Genomic DNA, 14,561 nt, shown 5'->3' on the forward strand with positions numbered 1-14,561 from the left:
AATGACGTAATATACAGTGGCAGTCTATTTTTCTGTATATAATTTTTTTGGGTGAAACTGAGGTTTACGGCTCAAGAAAAGCAATAGATTCTTCCACATGTGAGTCAGTAGATAGGTTAATCTTATTTACTCTAGCTCTGCATCGCACACACACACACACACACACACACACACACACACACACACACACACACACACACACACACACACCAACACTCATGCAGGATCAGCACTGGGAAAGTGCCTGAAAAGAGAGTGTGAGAGAGTGAGTGTGTGTGTGTGGTTGTGTAATGGAGACAATACTGTCTGTTTGTGTGATGCTAGGCTAAAAGGACGGCTGGATTACTGTCGAGTCAGAGGTGATGTGTGTTAGGGATAATGCCGTTTTACGCACGCACGCACACACACACACACACACACACACACACACACACACACACATACATATGCATGTACGCACGCACACACACAAGCCCTCCCTAGGCGGGCACGTGTGCTCCGTAATCACAGATGGATGATGTCATTGCCCACCAGAGGCCTTGCCTGACCCCTCCTCCCACCCCACCCCCACCCCCACGGTCACTGCCCCACCCCCACCTCCACACTCCCTGCCCCCCCCCCCCCCCCCACCCCCACCTCCACACTCCCTGCCCCCCCCCCCTTCCGCCTGCTGCAGCTAGTGAGAGCACTCTCTGCGGGCTGCCCCCTTATCCTGCTTAATTGCATGGAAGGAATTACCGTAATTTTCAGGGATTAGCAAAAGGCAGCAGCAGCAGCAGCAGCAGCTATCAGGCTACTGCAGCGTGGAGTTAGAAGGAGTGAATATTCCTGTCTGCTGTTACCCTCACACACACACACACACACACACACACACACACACACACTCTCCCCACTCGGCGTCTCTCGTGGAGCGTGGTGGTGATGGTGGTGTGGGTTTGAGCGACAGTCCTTAGTCTCTCACGGCACAGTCGAAACAGACAGGGATGACTCAATGCTGCACACACGTGCGTGGGCAGCCGGGTAGTCCAGAGCCGCACGTGAGCTTCGGTTTAACTACGCCAAAGATATCAAGCTAATTACCCTGCAGCGCATCGCAGCAAACCGCAACGCAGCACTCCACCCTGCTCCCACACCCTGCCTGCATCAATGGCCCCAACAGAGGAATCAAATCCATTCATTTAATTTGGGAGGCTTTCCCAAGGGGATATCACCTCTCAAGGAAATTCAATCAGGCACTGGGGGATTATACGTATAGTTCTGTGTGCGGTCAGAACGGCTGAATAGCTCAAATTCATTGGCATTACTGGAAAACTCAACACTGACGGCATGCATTTTTTTTCAGAGTAAAACCATCTACTGAACTCCAACCAATTTTAAGAAATTGTGAAATATAATTCAAAAATATTACAATGTTGCAAAGGAAAACCTGCCCTATCTAAATGATTAGCCAACTATCCAAAAAATAAAACGACCAAAGAATTATACTAAAGAGACATGCTGTGAAATGAAGTCTTTGACAGGCACGGGAAAAAGGGAAAAAAAGAAGACTTTTGGATTTTGGGACATTTGGATTTTGTTTATTTGTAATACAGGAATGTATTGTTTGCTCATGCTAGTCAAGTCAAGTCCAGTCTAATGTTTGCTAATGCTAGCTAAGGGGAAAAGACAAGTGCACTCGCACAATATACATTAAATGTGCAAAGACTAGTGCACTCGCACAATATACATTAAATGTGCAAAGACTAGTTCACTCGCACAATATACATTAAATGTGCAAAGACTAGTTCACTCGCACAATATACATTAAATGTGCAAAGACTAGTGAATTCGCACAACAATATACATTAAATGTGCACGCAAGTACGCATGTTGCAGTGCACAACTGTTTAACTGTCTGATCCGGTTATGTGGTCAGTGATATATAACACTGAGCACATAATCATTGACGATGACCTTCGAGTAAGTTTGTCCTTCCTGTCTTCCCCTAGCTGCCCCACTCATCACTGGCCACAAGCGCAGCGAGAACAAGAAGGAGGGAGAGAACGCCATGCTCTACTGCAAGTCTGTGGGCTTCCCTTTCCCCGTGTGGATCTGGAGGAAAAAGGTCGCCGATACCTGGGTGGTAGGTGTCTGTCTGTCTGTCTGTTGTCCTGGGTGTCTGTCTGTCTGTCTGTCCTGGGTGGTAGGTGTCTGTCTGTCTGTCTGTCTGTCTGTCTGTCTGTCTGTCTGTCTGTCTGTCTGTCCTGGGTGGTAGGTGTCTGTCTGTCCTGGGTGGTAGGTGTCTGTCTGTTGTCCTGGGTTGTAGGTGTCTGTCTGTCTGTCTGTCTGTCTGTCTGTCTGTCTGTCTGTCTGTCTGTCTGTCTGTCTGTCCTGGGTGGTAGGTGTCTGTCTGTCTGTTCTCCTGGGTGGTAGGTGTCTGTCTGTCTGTCTGTCTGTCTGTCCTGGGTGGTAGGTGTCTGTCTGTCTGTCTGTCCTGGGTGGTAGGTGTCTGTCTGTCTGTCTGTCTGTCTGTCTGTCCTGGGTGGTAGGTGTCTGTCTGTCTGTCTGTCTGTCCTGGGTGGTAGGTGTCTGTCTGTCTGTCTGTCTGTCTGTCTGTCTGTCTGTTGTCCTGGGTGGTAGGTGTCTGTCTGTCTGTCCTGGGTGGTAGATGTCTGTCTGTCTGTCTGTCCTGGGTGGTAGGTGCCTGTCTGTCTGTCCTGGGTGGTAGGTGTCTGTCTGTCTGTCTGTCTGTCTGTCTGTTGTCCTGGGTGGTAGGTGTCTGTCTGTCTGTCTGTCTGTCTGTCCTGGGTGGTAGGTGTCTGTCTGTCTGTCTGTCTGTCCTGGGTGGTAGGTGTCTGTCTGTCTGTCTGTCTGTTGTCCTGGGTGGTAGGTGTCTGTCTGTCTGTCTGTCTGTCTGTCCTGGGTGGTAGGTGTCTGTCTGTCTGTCTGTCTGTCCTGGGTGGTAGGTGTCTGTCTGTCTGTCTGTCTGTTGTCCTGGGTGGTAGGTGTCTGTCTGTCTGTCCTGGGTGGTAGGTGTCTGTCTGTCCTGGGTGGTAGGTGTCTGTCTGTTGTCCTGGGTTGTAGGTGTCTGTCTGTCTGTCTGTCTGTCTGTCTGTCTGTCTGTCTGTCTGTCCTGGGTGGTAGGTGCCTGTCTGTCTGTCCTGGGTGGTAGGTGTCTGTCTGTCTGTCTGTCTGTCTGTCTGTCTGTCTGTCTGTCTGTCCTGGGTGGTAGGTGTCTGTCTGTCTGTCTGTCCTGGGTGGTAGATGTCTGTCTGTCGTCTGTCCTGGTTGGTAGGTGTCTGTCTGTCTGTCTGTCCTGGTTGGTAGGTGTCTGTCTGTCTGTCTGTCTGTCTGTCTGTCTGTCTGTCTGTCTGTCCTGGGTGGTAGGTGTCTGTCTGTCTGTCTGTCCTGGGTGGTAGATGTCTGTCTGTCGTCTGTCCTGGTTGGTAGGTGTCTGTCTGTCTGTCTGTTGTCCTGGGTGGTAGGTGTCTGTCTGTCTGTCTGTCCTGGGTGTCTGTCTGTCTGTCCTGGGTGGTAGGTGTCTGTCTGTCGTCTGTCCTGGGTGGTAGGTGTCTGTCTGTCCACCCAAAAGCCACTTGATGGAAGTCAGGAAGCATAACTTGTATGTGCTAAAATTATATAATATTTCTCCTTATTATGGCAACCCAAATATCTCCATACAGACATTAAACACTTCTTCAAAGAGCATGCTTGTCTGTTCGGTCAGAAATCATTTTCATTTCATTTATATTAAATCTCAACTGCAATGAGAAGTCATACTAGATCAAGTGCAAGAATGTGCAGTGGAAATCTGTCAAATACAAATAGTTCTAGTCCTGCAACTGTAATTCTGAAGAAGTTTGATTTTAGTTTTATCTTTATTGTATATTTGCATATATCTAAACCCTTTCATGCATCCTGGGTTCTTAAAACGTCACCTCACCTTTCCCCCGTCCATCCCCAGAACATTGACAACTCGTCCGGCCGCTTCTTCGTCACGTCCAGAAACAGCTACACGGAGCTCAACGTCATCAACCTGGACATCGCCACAGACCCCGGCCAATACCAGTGCAACGCCTCCAACATCATCGGGCACAAGTCCTCGCCATCTGTCCTGCGGGTCCGCAGCCACCTGGCCCCGCTCTGGCCCTTCCTGGGGGTGCTCGCCGAGATCCTCATCCTGGTCGTCATCATCGTCGTTTACGAGAAACGCAAGAAGCCTGACGAGGTGCCTGATGGTAAGCTAAGTAGACCGGTGCCACTTATTTGTGCTTGTAAAATGTGCTGTTTGCACTTTAAAACGTATAGTTGTTGGCAAACCATTTTGGTTGCTTTATAACCTTTGACAAGATGCAGTCGGCTGCCAACTGGCCTTTAAATGTACAGATGTTGCCAAAAAAAAGAAATTCCTTTGGCACAGATCGCACTCCTGTCCACAGCCATGTCAGATAAATCAGTTCTAACAGCTGCTTGATGTAATAAGAGCCGTGTCAAAGGAATCAATTCTAATAAATGCCAGCTGTATCAGTAGGTGCATGTTTAAATCTTCAGATGAAACAGAAGCTTTATTGTCAGGCCTTGGGTCCTTCAATTGAATGTGCAATCAAATTTACTATGAAAGCGCGGTGAAGCGCGGTCGCCTTTCAACAATGGATGCGAACAGAAGGGGAACAGTGTTTCTTCTCAACGAGTCTCTGAACTGTCTTTGAAGAGGGGTTGAGCCTGTCTTGTCAACAGGAGTGAGCTCATCACACAGACTGCACGAGGCCCTCTTGAGTGTTGTTTAAACACTGTCGCTCTCTGGCAAAGTGACAGATAATTGAGCTATAATTACAACTTTGACCACCCGCGGAGTAGCCTGCCCCGTCCAGCTGGAAGGGAAGATAGCCATCAGCTCAGGTAGCAGATAATTTGCCTTGTCGTGAAGGTGAAAAGCCATCAATAATGTAATCCTCTGAAGGGGAAACCTGGAGGGTTTTCTACCATGGCGAGCGCCCCGGAAGGAAGGTCACTGCACTATGACTAAAGGGGGCATTTACCTGAATATTCATGGGAGGATGGACGGTGCAAATGCAAATACACCCTAAAGGCTATCCAGACCTCTGCCCACTGCCCTCTCTCCCACTCCTCAAAAGATACTACACACTGATTCTTTTGTAAGGGAATAGAACTGCATCTATCTGCATGGATTCAGAGATGATAAAATGTCCTTCTGCTACATACCCACAGACTAAAGAGAAATGTAAAACCCTTTATAAACACCAATGAGCATCGCAAGGCCTAGAGGAAAATTAAGATGACTGAGAACATTTGAAGTGTCTCCTGGTGCGAACGTGGAAGTGAACTCCATAGGGAAAATCACGTTTCCACTTGACATAGATAACGGTAATCTTAAGGCATTACATTACTAGTGAACATATTTGTACATTATTATACATTTTTGTACATTTGTATTATTGGTACTTTGTTCACGCGAGGTGTAAGGGTGCCCTTGATTGACCGACACTCTGTAAGAGGAGAGTCCCACATCCCACCGCCCGTCTTCCAGCGCATCCATGCTGCGGCAGGCAGAGAGCTCCTCGCTCCTCACTGGAGGAACCACCCTGACTCAGACAGCTGCCATGCGCGCCCCGTGGACGCATGCTAATTTGACCTTTACCGCCGCTCACGAGGGCATCTCGCAGCCACACTGGGGTTTGCCGTTAACCTTTAAATGAGTTCGCAGCCCCTCTCTTGCACAAGTAGTACTGCCAGTGGACACTTTGGTCTCTCTCGCAGATTAAATTAAGGCTGCGTGAAAGGTGATTACGGTTATACTGAGGTATTTAAGGATATGGCACGGATGCTGCATTTGTTTTCATATTTTTGTTTGGCAAAGTGTGGTATATGACGTGGATCAATTAGAGGATGCTGTTAGAAGAAAAAAATTATCCTTAAATGGCTTACTAAAAGATATTATTCATTGATGATGATTATGTTGATCATCATCATCATGATTATCACTGAGCCCATTTGGTCATGTATGCATTCACCAGTAATGCAATATGCCCAAAAAAAGCAGTTCATTTGTAAAAATGCAACACAGACCATATGTAAAGCCTAATAAAGTTTGAATTCATTATTAGGCAAAATATTGCATTAAATGGTCTTTTTGACATTTTGACCTCGTACATTTTTTTTACGTAATCACCATATTCCTGCACACATTGATGTTGTTTGGTATTTTTCCTAGCGTTGTATTCCATACCTTAAAAAAAAAGATACAAACTCCCAAATAATCCCTTTCCTGTCTGCTCCTCCTAATTCCTCAACACTGTGTAGGGTTTATCTATCCGTCCACTGTTGAGCTCTTCCCCAACAGTCTTTTAAGGATAACCAGCAGATTTTAGTTCAACTCTAACTGCCCCTACCCCCCCCCCCCCCACCCCGTCATTTCTAAATCAGGTAAGTACAGTCCAGCCCGGCAGTGTTTTTTCTCCCCAGGTGCTGTTCCAGCATCTATTTATGCACTCAGAAAATAACTGGATATGTTGAATAACACTTCCCCTAACTGCTTGCATGAAATGTGTGATTCAAGTATGTTTTTTTTTTTTCCTGGTTCAAATTCGAGTCGTGCAAGGCCAAAATCCAGCCAAAATAAATAAATAAATGCTCCTGCTGATGTATAGTGGTTCTGTCATATGTCTTGAGGACATGGTCAGCCTTTGGTAGAGTTGTGTAATAAGGTTGACTTGGAACAGGGCTTTCTTCCTTTGTTAATGAAGCACTACAGATATCGGACCACAAAAGCGTTTGTGCTTTAAAACGCGTTTGTGCTCTCTCAGTCGATTTTTCCTTATTTTTCCTGGAACTGGTGTTGGTAAACCATGCTCAGTTTTATACAAAACATCTATGTTCACTTGTAGTGCAAAGAAAGAGTACTAAATTCAGATGAATTGATTCACAACATGCACACATTCTTTACCTACCTTCCGTATGTCATGAGCCTCCAACTGTGGCTCTAGCAGAGCTATAGGGAACATAATGTCCGATGGAAAAGGCTTGTGCTGTACGAATGTTTTAGGATCAGGGAAGAGGGATAAGATCACAGAAATGAGATCTGGGGGATTTATTACTTATTATTATTATTATCACTTCTTTCCCCCGCCTCCCCCCCCCCCAATGGCACCATATTCATAATGGGTGGTAAGTGAGTGCACTTGCATGTCTACAGATTTTCTTTTTTAAAATCAGCTTTTATCTGTTTTCTGCAGTCCATCCAGACCATGAATCAGATCCCTGTCAATCCAGTGATTTTGATATTTCTCCACTTATCTTACATATTTATTCTACAACATGTGCCGTCATGGCATAGTTGTCTCATATTCATTATTCACAGGTATTGGTGACAAGCCTTCCCATGTTGTTTACTTAGTCTCTTCATTAGTCCAACACTTCTGCCTCTCTCTGTCTCCTTCCTGTCCTTTGAGGAGGTCCTTTCAGTTAGTTTCCTGATCTGATTTGGCACAGTTCTGAAAAGAGCAGATTTGTGTATTTAAATGTACTGCTCAGTCGGATGGAATGTGTTCTTCGCCTTTGTGTCTTGGGGGTTTTGTGCCAATTTCACCCAAAGGTGAACTGGACAAAACTAAAACAAAACCCAAATGAAACTGAGCGCTGAACACTTTCAGACGAGCTGCTTAAGGATTTTAAAATATAGCGTCTTAGACACTTGGTGTTGTCTACCGCACACCTCTGAAGTTTATCTTATCGTTCATGTCTGAAATGTGTCTGTATTTCTGTGCTCTAACCTACGAGTGCGTGTCTGAATGGCATGTAATGTTATGCAATGGCAACGATGCACAAGAAATTAACTGAAGCATGGCTATTCACAAATGCAAGGCCTGTGTTTATGTGTATGTGTGTGTGTTGGCTGTTATGCACGAAAACATTACGTCGCTCTAAAAAACCCCTTGTGGTTCAGCAGGATTTGCAGGCGAGAGAAAGAAGGGAGGGGGAAGGGTAGATTAAGGTAACCTAGCTTACATCTGCCTCTGTAATATCATCAGAATCTGTGATGAGGACACGCCACTGCACTACACAGCTATACTAAGTCACCCAATCGCTGTGCCAGATTGGGCTGTGTGCACGTGACTCAGAGACCTATAGGTCTGAACCTATTAGTCTCTGAGTCATACTTCATGTGCTGAGCTCAGATTTGACAGTGCACCAGGATTTGCATCTAACTACATTACATCTATTCTTTTGCAATGTCTGTCACTGCAATGGTGTGTAATGTGAAGACTAGTACTCAGCCCTAGTGATGTGCCCTGAAACATTAAATATCCAAAGATCTTTATCTATACTATTAGCATAGTGGAAGTTGCTACCACTCTTTTAAATGCTACAGTATATGTATAAATATTAAAACACTCTAAAACACACACGCACACGTCTGTTTTTGTAAATTTGAATGATGTTCACATTTTCAAGGAATACCCAGTAATTTGGGTCAGTGTGTTTTTCTTGTAGGTCAGACACTCAAATTAAACTATCATTAGTAGTGTGTATATATATATATATATATATATATATATAAAATATATACAGTATATAGTATAGTTGATTATGATTATAATTTGCTGATTCTCAAAGCAAACCTTTATCTGCATTATTGTTATTATTCCGGGTGTGTGTGTGTGTGTGTTCATGTCTTTCAGCTGAGCTTTAAACCAGCTGTGTGTCACACTCCTGATGAGAGCTCATGGCCTCTATCTACTTAACCGCATGCATGCTGTCTTTTGTGTCTTGTTCTTTTGTGTGCCCCCCTCCCCTTCCCCCTTCAATTTATTTTTCCCACAATCTCGTATACTGTATAAGAAGATATCTCAAATACTGGCACGTGATTTGAATGGAATATGAGTGGGATTCTATTTCGATGGAAACTAGAAGCCTTAAGGCCTAAACATTATTCATTAGTCTACACATGGGCAATGTCTTTGGATTGAAGATCCCCCCCCCCCCTCCCTCTGTGTTGCATTGACTGTTATAATGAGATGAAATGCCCTATGCCAGCTGTTTAAGTTTCCCTTCATCAGTCCTATACTGTTTGCGTCCCAGAGTTAGAAACCCTGACGACAACGCCACAATGTAGGTGAAATTCAGTAGGAAATGTAGTAAATAAAAATAAAATAAAAATAAAATAGACCAGACAAGTTTCCCGAAGAACAGAAATGAGACACACTGTGTTTATAGGATGGGCTCATACAACGGATCACATTGTTTCCACGCTGTAGGAGAAACTCAGTAGAAAATGTAGTAGAAAAAAGACCAGACAAGTTTCCGGGAGAACAGAAATGATACACACAGTATTCATACAACAGATCACATTGTTTCCACGATGGCCGTGTGAGGACGCTCATCCTTCTTGCCAACACTTCTTATAACACTTCTTATGTTGCGACACTCTTATAGTGTAAACGACACCGGAAGCCTAATTATGTGAAAGCACCTACTGATATGAAAACATGCTTGCTACTAGGTCGCCTGAAAACCAGAGCATTCACAGAAAACATCTGTCTTTCCCTCGATAATATTCCTCTGGCAAAATCATCCAGATAGTTGTGCCATCATCTGCCTAACCTCCTGCTCTCTCTCTCTCTGGGCTAAATTATACTTTTACTCAAACACACAGTTACCATATCTCATATACTCAAACACATGGTTACCAGATCTCGTTTAGTAAATATAGAGAATATACTTCTAAACAAAAAAGGTTCCCACAGAATCTTCTTTAAAGGTTAAAGATGCAGTGATAATGGGATTTTAATATTCAAGAAAGCAGGGTGGTTGTTGTTACTGCTGATAGCGTGTGGGATTATTTATGAGACAGTGAGATTAGCGATCGCTTCACTTTTCTGAACACCATGTAAAACACCCTCTCTGTAATGGCAACTACCTACATGATAGCTGTGGCAGCAAGTCCCAAACTGGAGATCCATTGTGGAACTATTGTGACACCACTGAACAATACCAAACCAAAATATTACCTTATGTTTTAACTTCAGGTCTCTGAGGTCGTTTGGAATACCTGTGACATACCATGATAAGAAATGTTGATGATAAGAATGTAAAATGTGAATCGACTCCACACATCGCTCTTCCTGTTTTTAGCATGTTCAGTGTTTCTGGTGAAGCATGCCACACAGAGCTCGATTAAACCATACAACATTATAACCATATGACATTTCATTCTACGTCATTCAGCATATTTGTAACACACAAACTGAATGGGAACTCTAAACATAATTGCAATTCTGTCTCTAGGTGAGTCTAATTATGAAAGGCTAATATGGAATGGAGTGTGTGTGTAAATGTGTGTGTTAGGTTGTCTAATGCGGTTTTGTTTTCCTCTTTGTCTTCCTCGGCATCTTGAACCCCGACACAGATGATGAACCAGTTGGACCAATGTAAGACCATTTTCTTCCATTTACGTAAATAGCTGTGAATTATCCCTGTATTAGGATGTAGTGAACACCCATACACAATCAACCACATTAAAGTAAACTGACACATATCTGTGTACGTATATATTGAAGTATTGGCATACAGCACATTACACCAAGTTCACCTTTTGAATGTTTACACCATGAACTGAATGTGCTGATCCATATCCTATTAAATGAGAGGCACGGTCTTGTTTTGTATACTAGGATAAATCAATACACCTCTATACCATCAGCAATTACGCTCAATATCAGCTACCCCCACTGTTTACTTTGATGTCCCGTCAGCAATATCAGCTAGCCCCATTGGTTAATTTGATCTCCCGTCAGCAATATCAGCTATCCCCATTGGTTCCTTCCATCTCCCCCCCTCTGACAATGCAATGCGTCTGTTGTTGTTTTCCTCTCAGGAAGAATTCCACAAACAACCACAAAGACAAAAAAGTGAGACAAAGGAACACAAACTGAGCTGACAGACCAATCCTGAGGTGAGGATTATCACCATCTTTGTGTTACCATTACGCTCCACTGCGTTACAAACAGCACCTCGTCACTCCTTGTGGCACTATAAGTATACTATAAGTACTATCATGGTTCAGCTTATAGCTGTTTACTAATGTTAATAACAGGGCTATTTATAAAATTGAGTTCAATAAAAACTTAACTGTCATACACACACAATAGCTACAAAGTGTTGCTCATCCTTTAAGGCATGGTGATGAATTTGATATTAATATTAATAAATATTAATATTAACCAAAATGTTGAATGTTAATTGACATCCCCCCCCCCCCCATATCCCACTTTGGATACCACCATTCAAAGGGCCCACTCTGACACTTAGAGCTGCTGGGTGCTTCCCAAAGAGGACTGAATAAAGATCCAGATGTTTCGTCAAACGTTCTGATTTAAATAGTCAGGCAGCTGAGTCTGCGATAATTGAGCTCCACATCCATGTGTTGGCACTCCATGATCCGAGTCTGAATGGAGCTAATTCAGTGTAATTATCATTGTGCTCCATCAATCCGTGATCAGCGACAGAAACGTATCCATTAATTACCCTCGTGCCACAGTAATAGGCGGCTGACAAAGCCAGACAGAAGAACTCTGTACGGCAGAAAAGACACAAATCTGATATGCAGCTCTGTATTGACATACCAGATGTGAAACTCAGGATCACCATGTGTTGGTGAGTTCACTGGCATAGTGCCTGGGGTGAACACGAAATGCGTTCATTGTGGTAGTGATACGATGAGTAATATTACTACCTACAGAGATAAAGAGAGGGAGACGCTTTAGGACCATCATAGCAAAAACAGACAGGCTGAGAAACAGCTTCTATCCCAGAGCCATCATAGCACTTAACAATGCACAAAACTGACCTGTATTTGTCTCTCTGTTGTGTTATATGTCTTGTGTTTTTATAGTGTAAATATGTATATATATATGTTCAATCTATATTTTTATTGTTTTTGTGTCTGAGAGCTGCTACCTCAATTTCGTTGTACTTGTGCAATGACAAATAAATATATTCTATTCTATTCTATTCTAAAGAACGCCAACTCAAGGTTAGACAGGATAGCTTTCCGCCGATCTACCGTCGAGCTGATTTTACTACTAGCAGGCTTGGATTAGGGAATGTGGAAAGAGCAATCAAGAAACACATCTTCTTTTGTATTTGTATGGTCATCCTGTACTTCATCAAATGCCTTGAGATGCTATGTTTGACGGAACCATTAAAGGTGTATGTAGCCACTGAAGCAGCAAAAAAATAAGATGGAAAGGACTAGGTGCCTAAAGGGCGTGAATGATACACTGAACAGGAATGATGAAGCTCAAAGCAAACAAACCTTATTAGCTTCAGTTCTCCAAAAAATACAAAAACAGCACATAGAATGGCTCCAGCAGTCAAGAACTCTACACAATGGATTTTGACAAGCAGTCTTCATTGGGAATTAGATTTTTTTTTCTGTCTCTATCTCCTCCTTTCCCGTATGTGTTAACTGCAGAATGAATGGCAGAGCAGAGATACTAATTTCAGTACATCATAAAAAGAACGCCTGTGCCAGGACAGCTGGTATTAACACTGTCACTAATGATAGCCTGTGACTGAGACGTGTTCTGTTAGTCTGTCTGTCTTTAAAGAAAGGGAGCTTGAAAACTATTTAGGGTTTTTAGTCATACAGCCCTTTGATGATTTAATTTAGAGCTTTTTTGGTGACAAGCACATGCAGTAGCCTCGAGTGCCAAGGAGCTGGAGGATTTTCAAGCGTAATCAGCCTAATCAGTTCAGTAACCCCCTGACCGTATGTTTTTTTCACAGATGAGTGACTGCATATCGTGACCATGTGAAGGTATCTGGGAGGAGGACGTCCTGGTGGTTTTTAATGAAGCACATCTCGTTCGGAGAAAACAAACTACTAACTACAAAAAAAAAGAAGCGAGAGAAAACAAAAACAGCACAACACTGGCAGAAAAGAACTCCATGACTGTCTTAAGCATGCCTTATTCAGTCTTTTGTCAACAGATACGTGGACCCAGGTGACTCAAATCCTTTTGGAAAAGGTGTACACATTGTTTTTTCTGTTTTCTCTTTCTCCCATGTGCTATCGATGTTGCTCGTGATTATTTTTATCATTTCATCAGACTTACGGTGATCCGTATTTAGTCCCCTACCCCCCCCCCCCTCGTTTTCTTATCTACATATCGTCTCAAATGCATGCAATATCAGAGAGGTGTTCAGAGTTCACATATTTTTCATTTCTATGCTTTCTTCTCTGTGTGTTTTGCATCCGAGTAAAGGGTTTATGCTTTTCTAATGAAAATTTCCAAATGGGGAAAAAAAAAATATAGAAAAATTAATAATATAGAAATTATATGTGCAGTTTATCTTTGAATGATATATGAGATATATGAGAAATATTATATAATATGGATGTGTGTGAGTGTAAAGAGATCATTTTAATCAGTTGGAATGCACAGGCCCGGCAGGAGAGGTCAGAACAGTATTTAACCATGTACGTGATAGAGAAAATGCCAGTTAAATGTTACATATTTTTTTTCTCTTGAGTAGATGTCGTATATATATGTTGCGCTGTAAGTGTTCCAATATTATATAGCATATCTGTAAAAAAAAAAACTAAATCAAATATCATTTTATATTTCTCAATGTAATCCATCCGATTTTTATTTTTTAGTCAACGAAGCATTCTTGTACAGCATGGCCATAACCCTATGCAATATGTATTTGAGATAGATCTACTGACAATACGATGGACCATTGGGGAGTTTGGGTGGGGTATTGGAGGCTGTTGGGGTACCAGAGCTTTATTGCAGGGGTGGGAGGGATGGGGGAGGGAGTGTCATTGAAAAGGTGGTACAGTGCAATACACAGAGTGGTAGCTGCATGGCTAAGTATAAGATGTGCGTGTGTGTGTGTGTGTGTGTGTGTGTGTACGTGTGAGAGTCAGACTGCCAATGGACCTATGTGATGGCTAGGACTGGGTGGTGCTAACAGTATCGAGCCACTGGATTAATATGTGCGACCAATCTTTTCTTTTTTTTGTTTGTTTGTTTTTGTTTTCGGAATAAAAGTTCCAAAATAAGACCAAACACAGTCTCTTTCAGCATTCGTTTTTTTCAGAACAAAATAGCAATGAGGGTCAGGCTTGCTATGTAAAGTGCATATTGTCATACACTTCATTCAAAACAAACATGTTTGCATTTTTTACACATAACCCTGCTCACCAACCCACCCACATCCACACACAAAAACCTGTTACTATTCCGCTCCTCCCAAACACGCACACACACACACACACACACACACACAACCTCTAACCTCCACACATACAAACACATCCACACAAGGATCTTGCCTACGCATGTACACACACACACACACACAATCTGTTGCAACCATGAACGACCATGTGCTGCCTGTGTGTTGACTCCTGGTCTGAGCTGCTTCAGTTTCATTCAAGACCGATCCTTGTCAATTCCCCATGCAGCTCATTAATGACATGTACTGTACAAACATATCCACCCACCCACCCACCCACACAACCATCATACACTCACTCACACACACACACAACC

At 43.2% G+C, this 14,561-nt stretch overlaps 1 protein-coding gene across 2 annotated transcripts in view; it reads left to right on the forward strand.

The window, feature by feature from the left end:
* LOC122132948 (neuroplastin-like) overlaps positions 1–14,075 on the forward strand; it is a 44,186-nt gene extending 30,111 nt beyond the window's left edge. The window contains exons 5-9 of one of the 2 annotated variants that reach the window (XM_042707981.1): positions 1,989–2,122; positions 3,944–4,217; positions 10,406–10,427; positions 10,874–10,951; positions 12,787–14,075. In XM_042707981.1, coding sequence (XP_042563915.1) covers positions 1,989–2,122; positions 3,944–4,217; positions 10,406–10,427; positions 10,874–10,931 — 488 coding nt within the window. In that variant the 3' untranslated portion in view covers positions 10,932–10,951; positions 12,787–14,075. The remainder of the gene's footprint in view (positions 1–1,988; positions 2,123–3,943; positions 4,218–10,405; positions 10,428–10,873; positions 10,952–12,786) is intronic. The other variant, XM_042707982.1, reaches the window with a different exon arrangement.
* The last annotated feature ends 486 nt before the right edge of the window (positions 14,076–14,561 follow it).

This window comes from Clupea harengus, chromosome 6, assembly GCF_900700415.2.
Source record: "Clupea harengus chromosome 6, Ch_v2.0.2, whole genome shotgun sequence".
Classification (NCBI taxonomy): Eukaryota; Metazoa; Chordata; class Actinopteri; order Clupeiformes; family Clupeidae; genus Clupea; species Clupea harengus.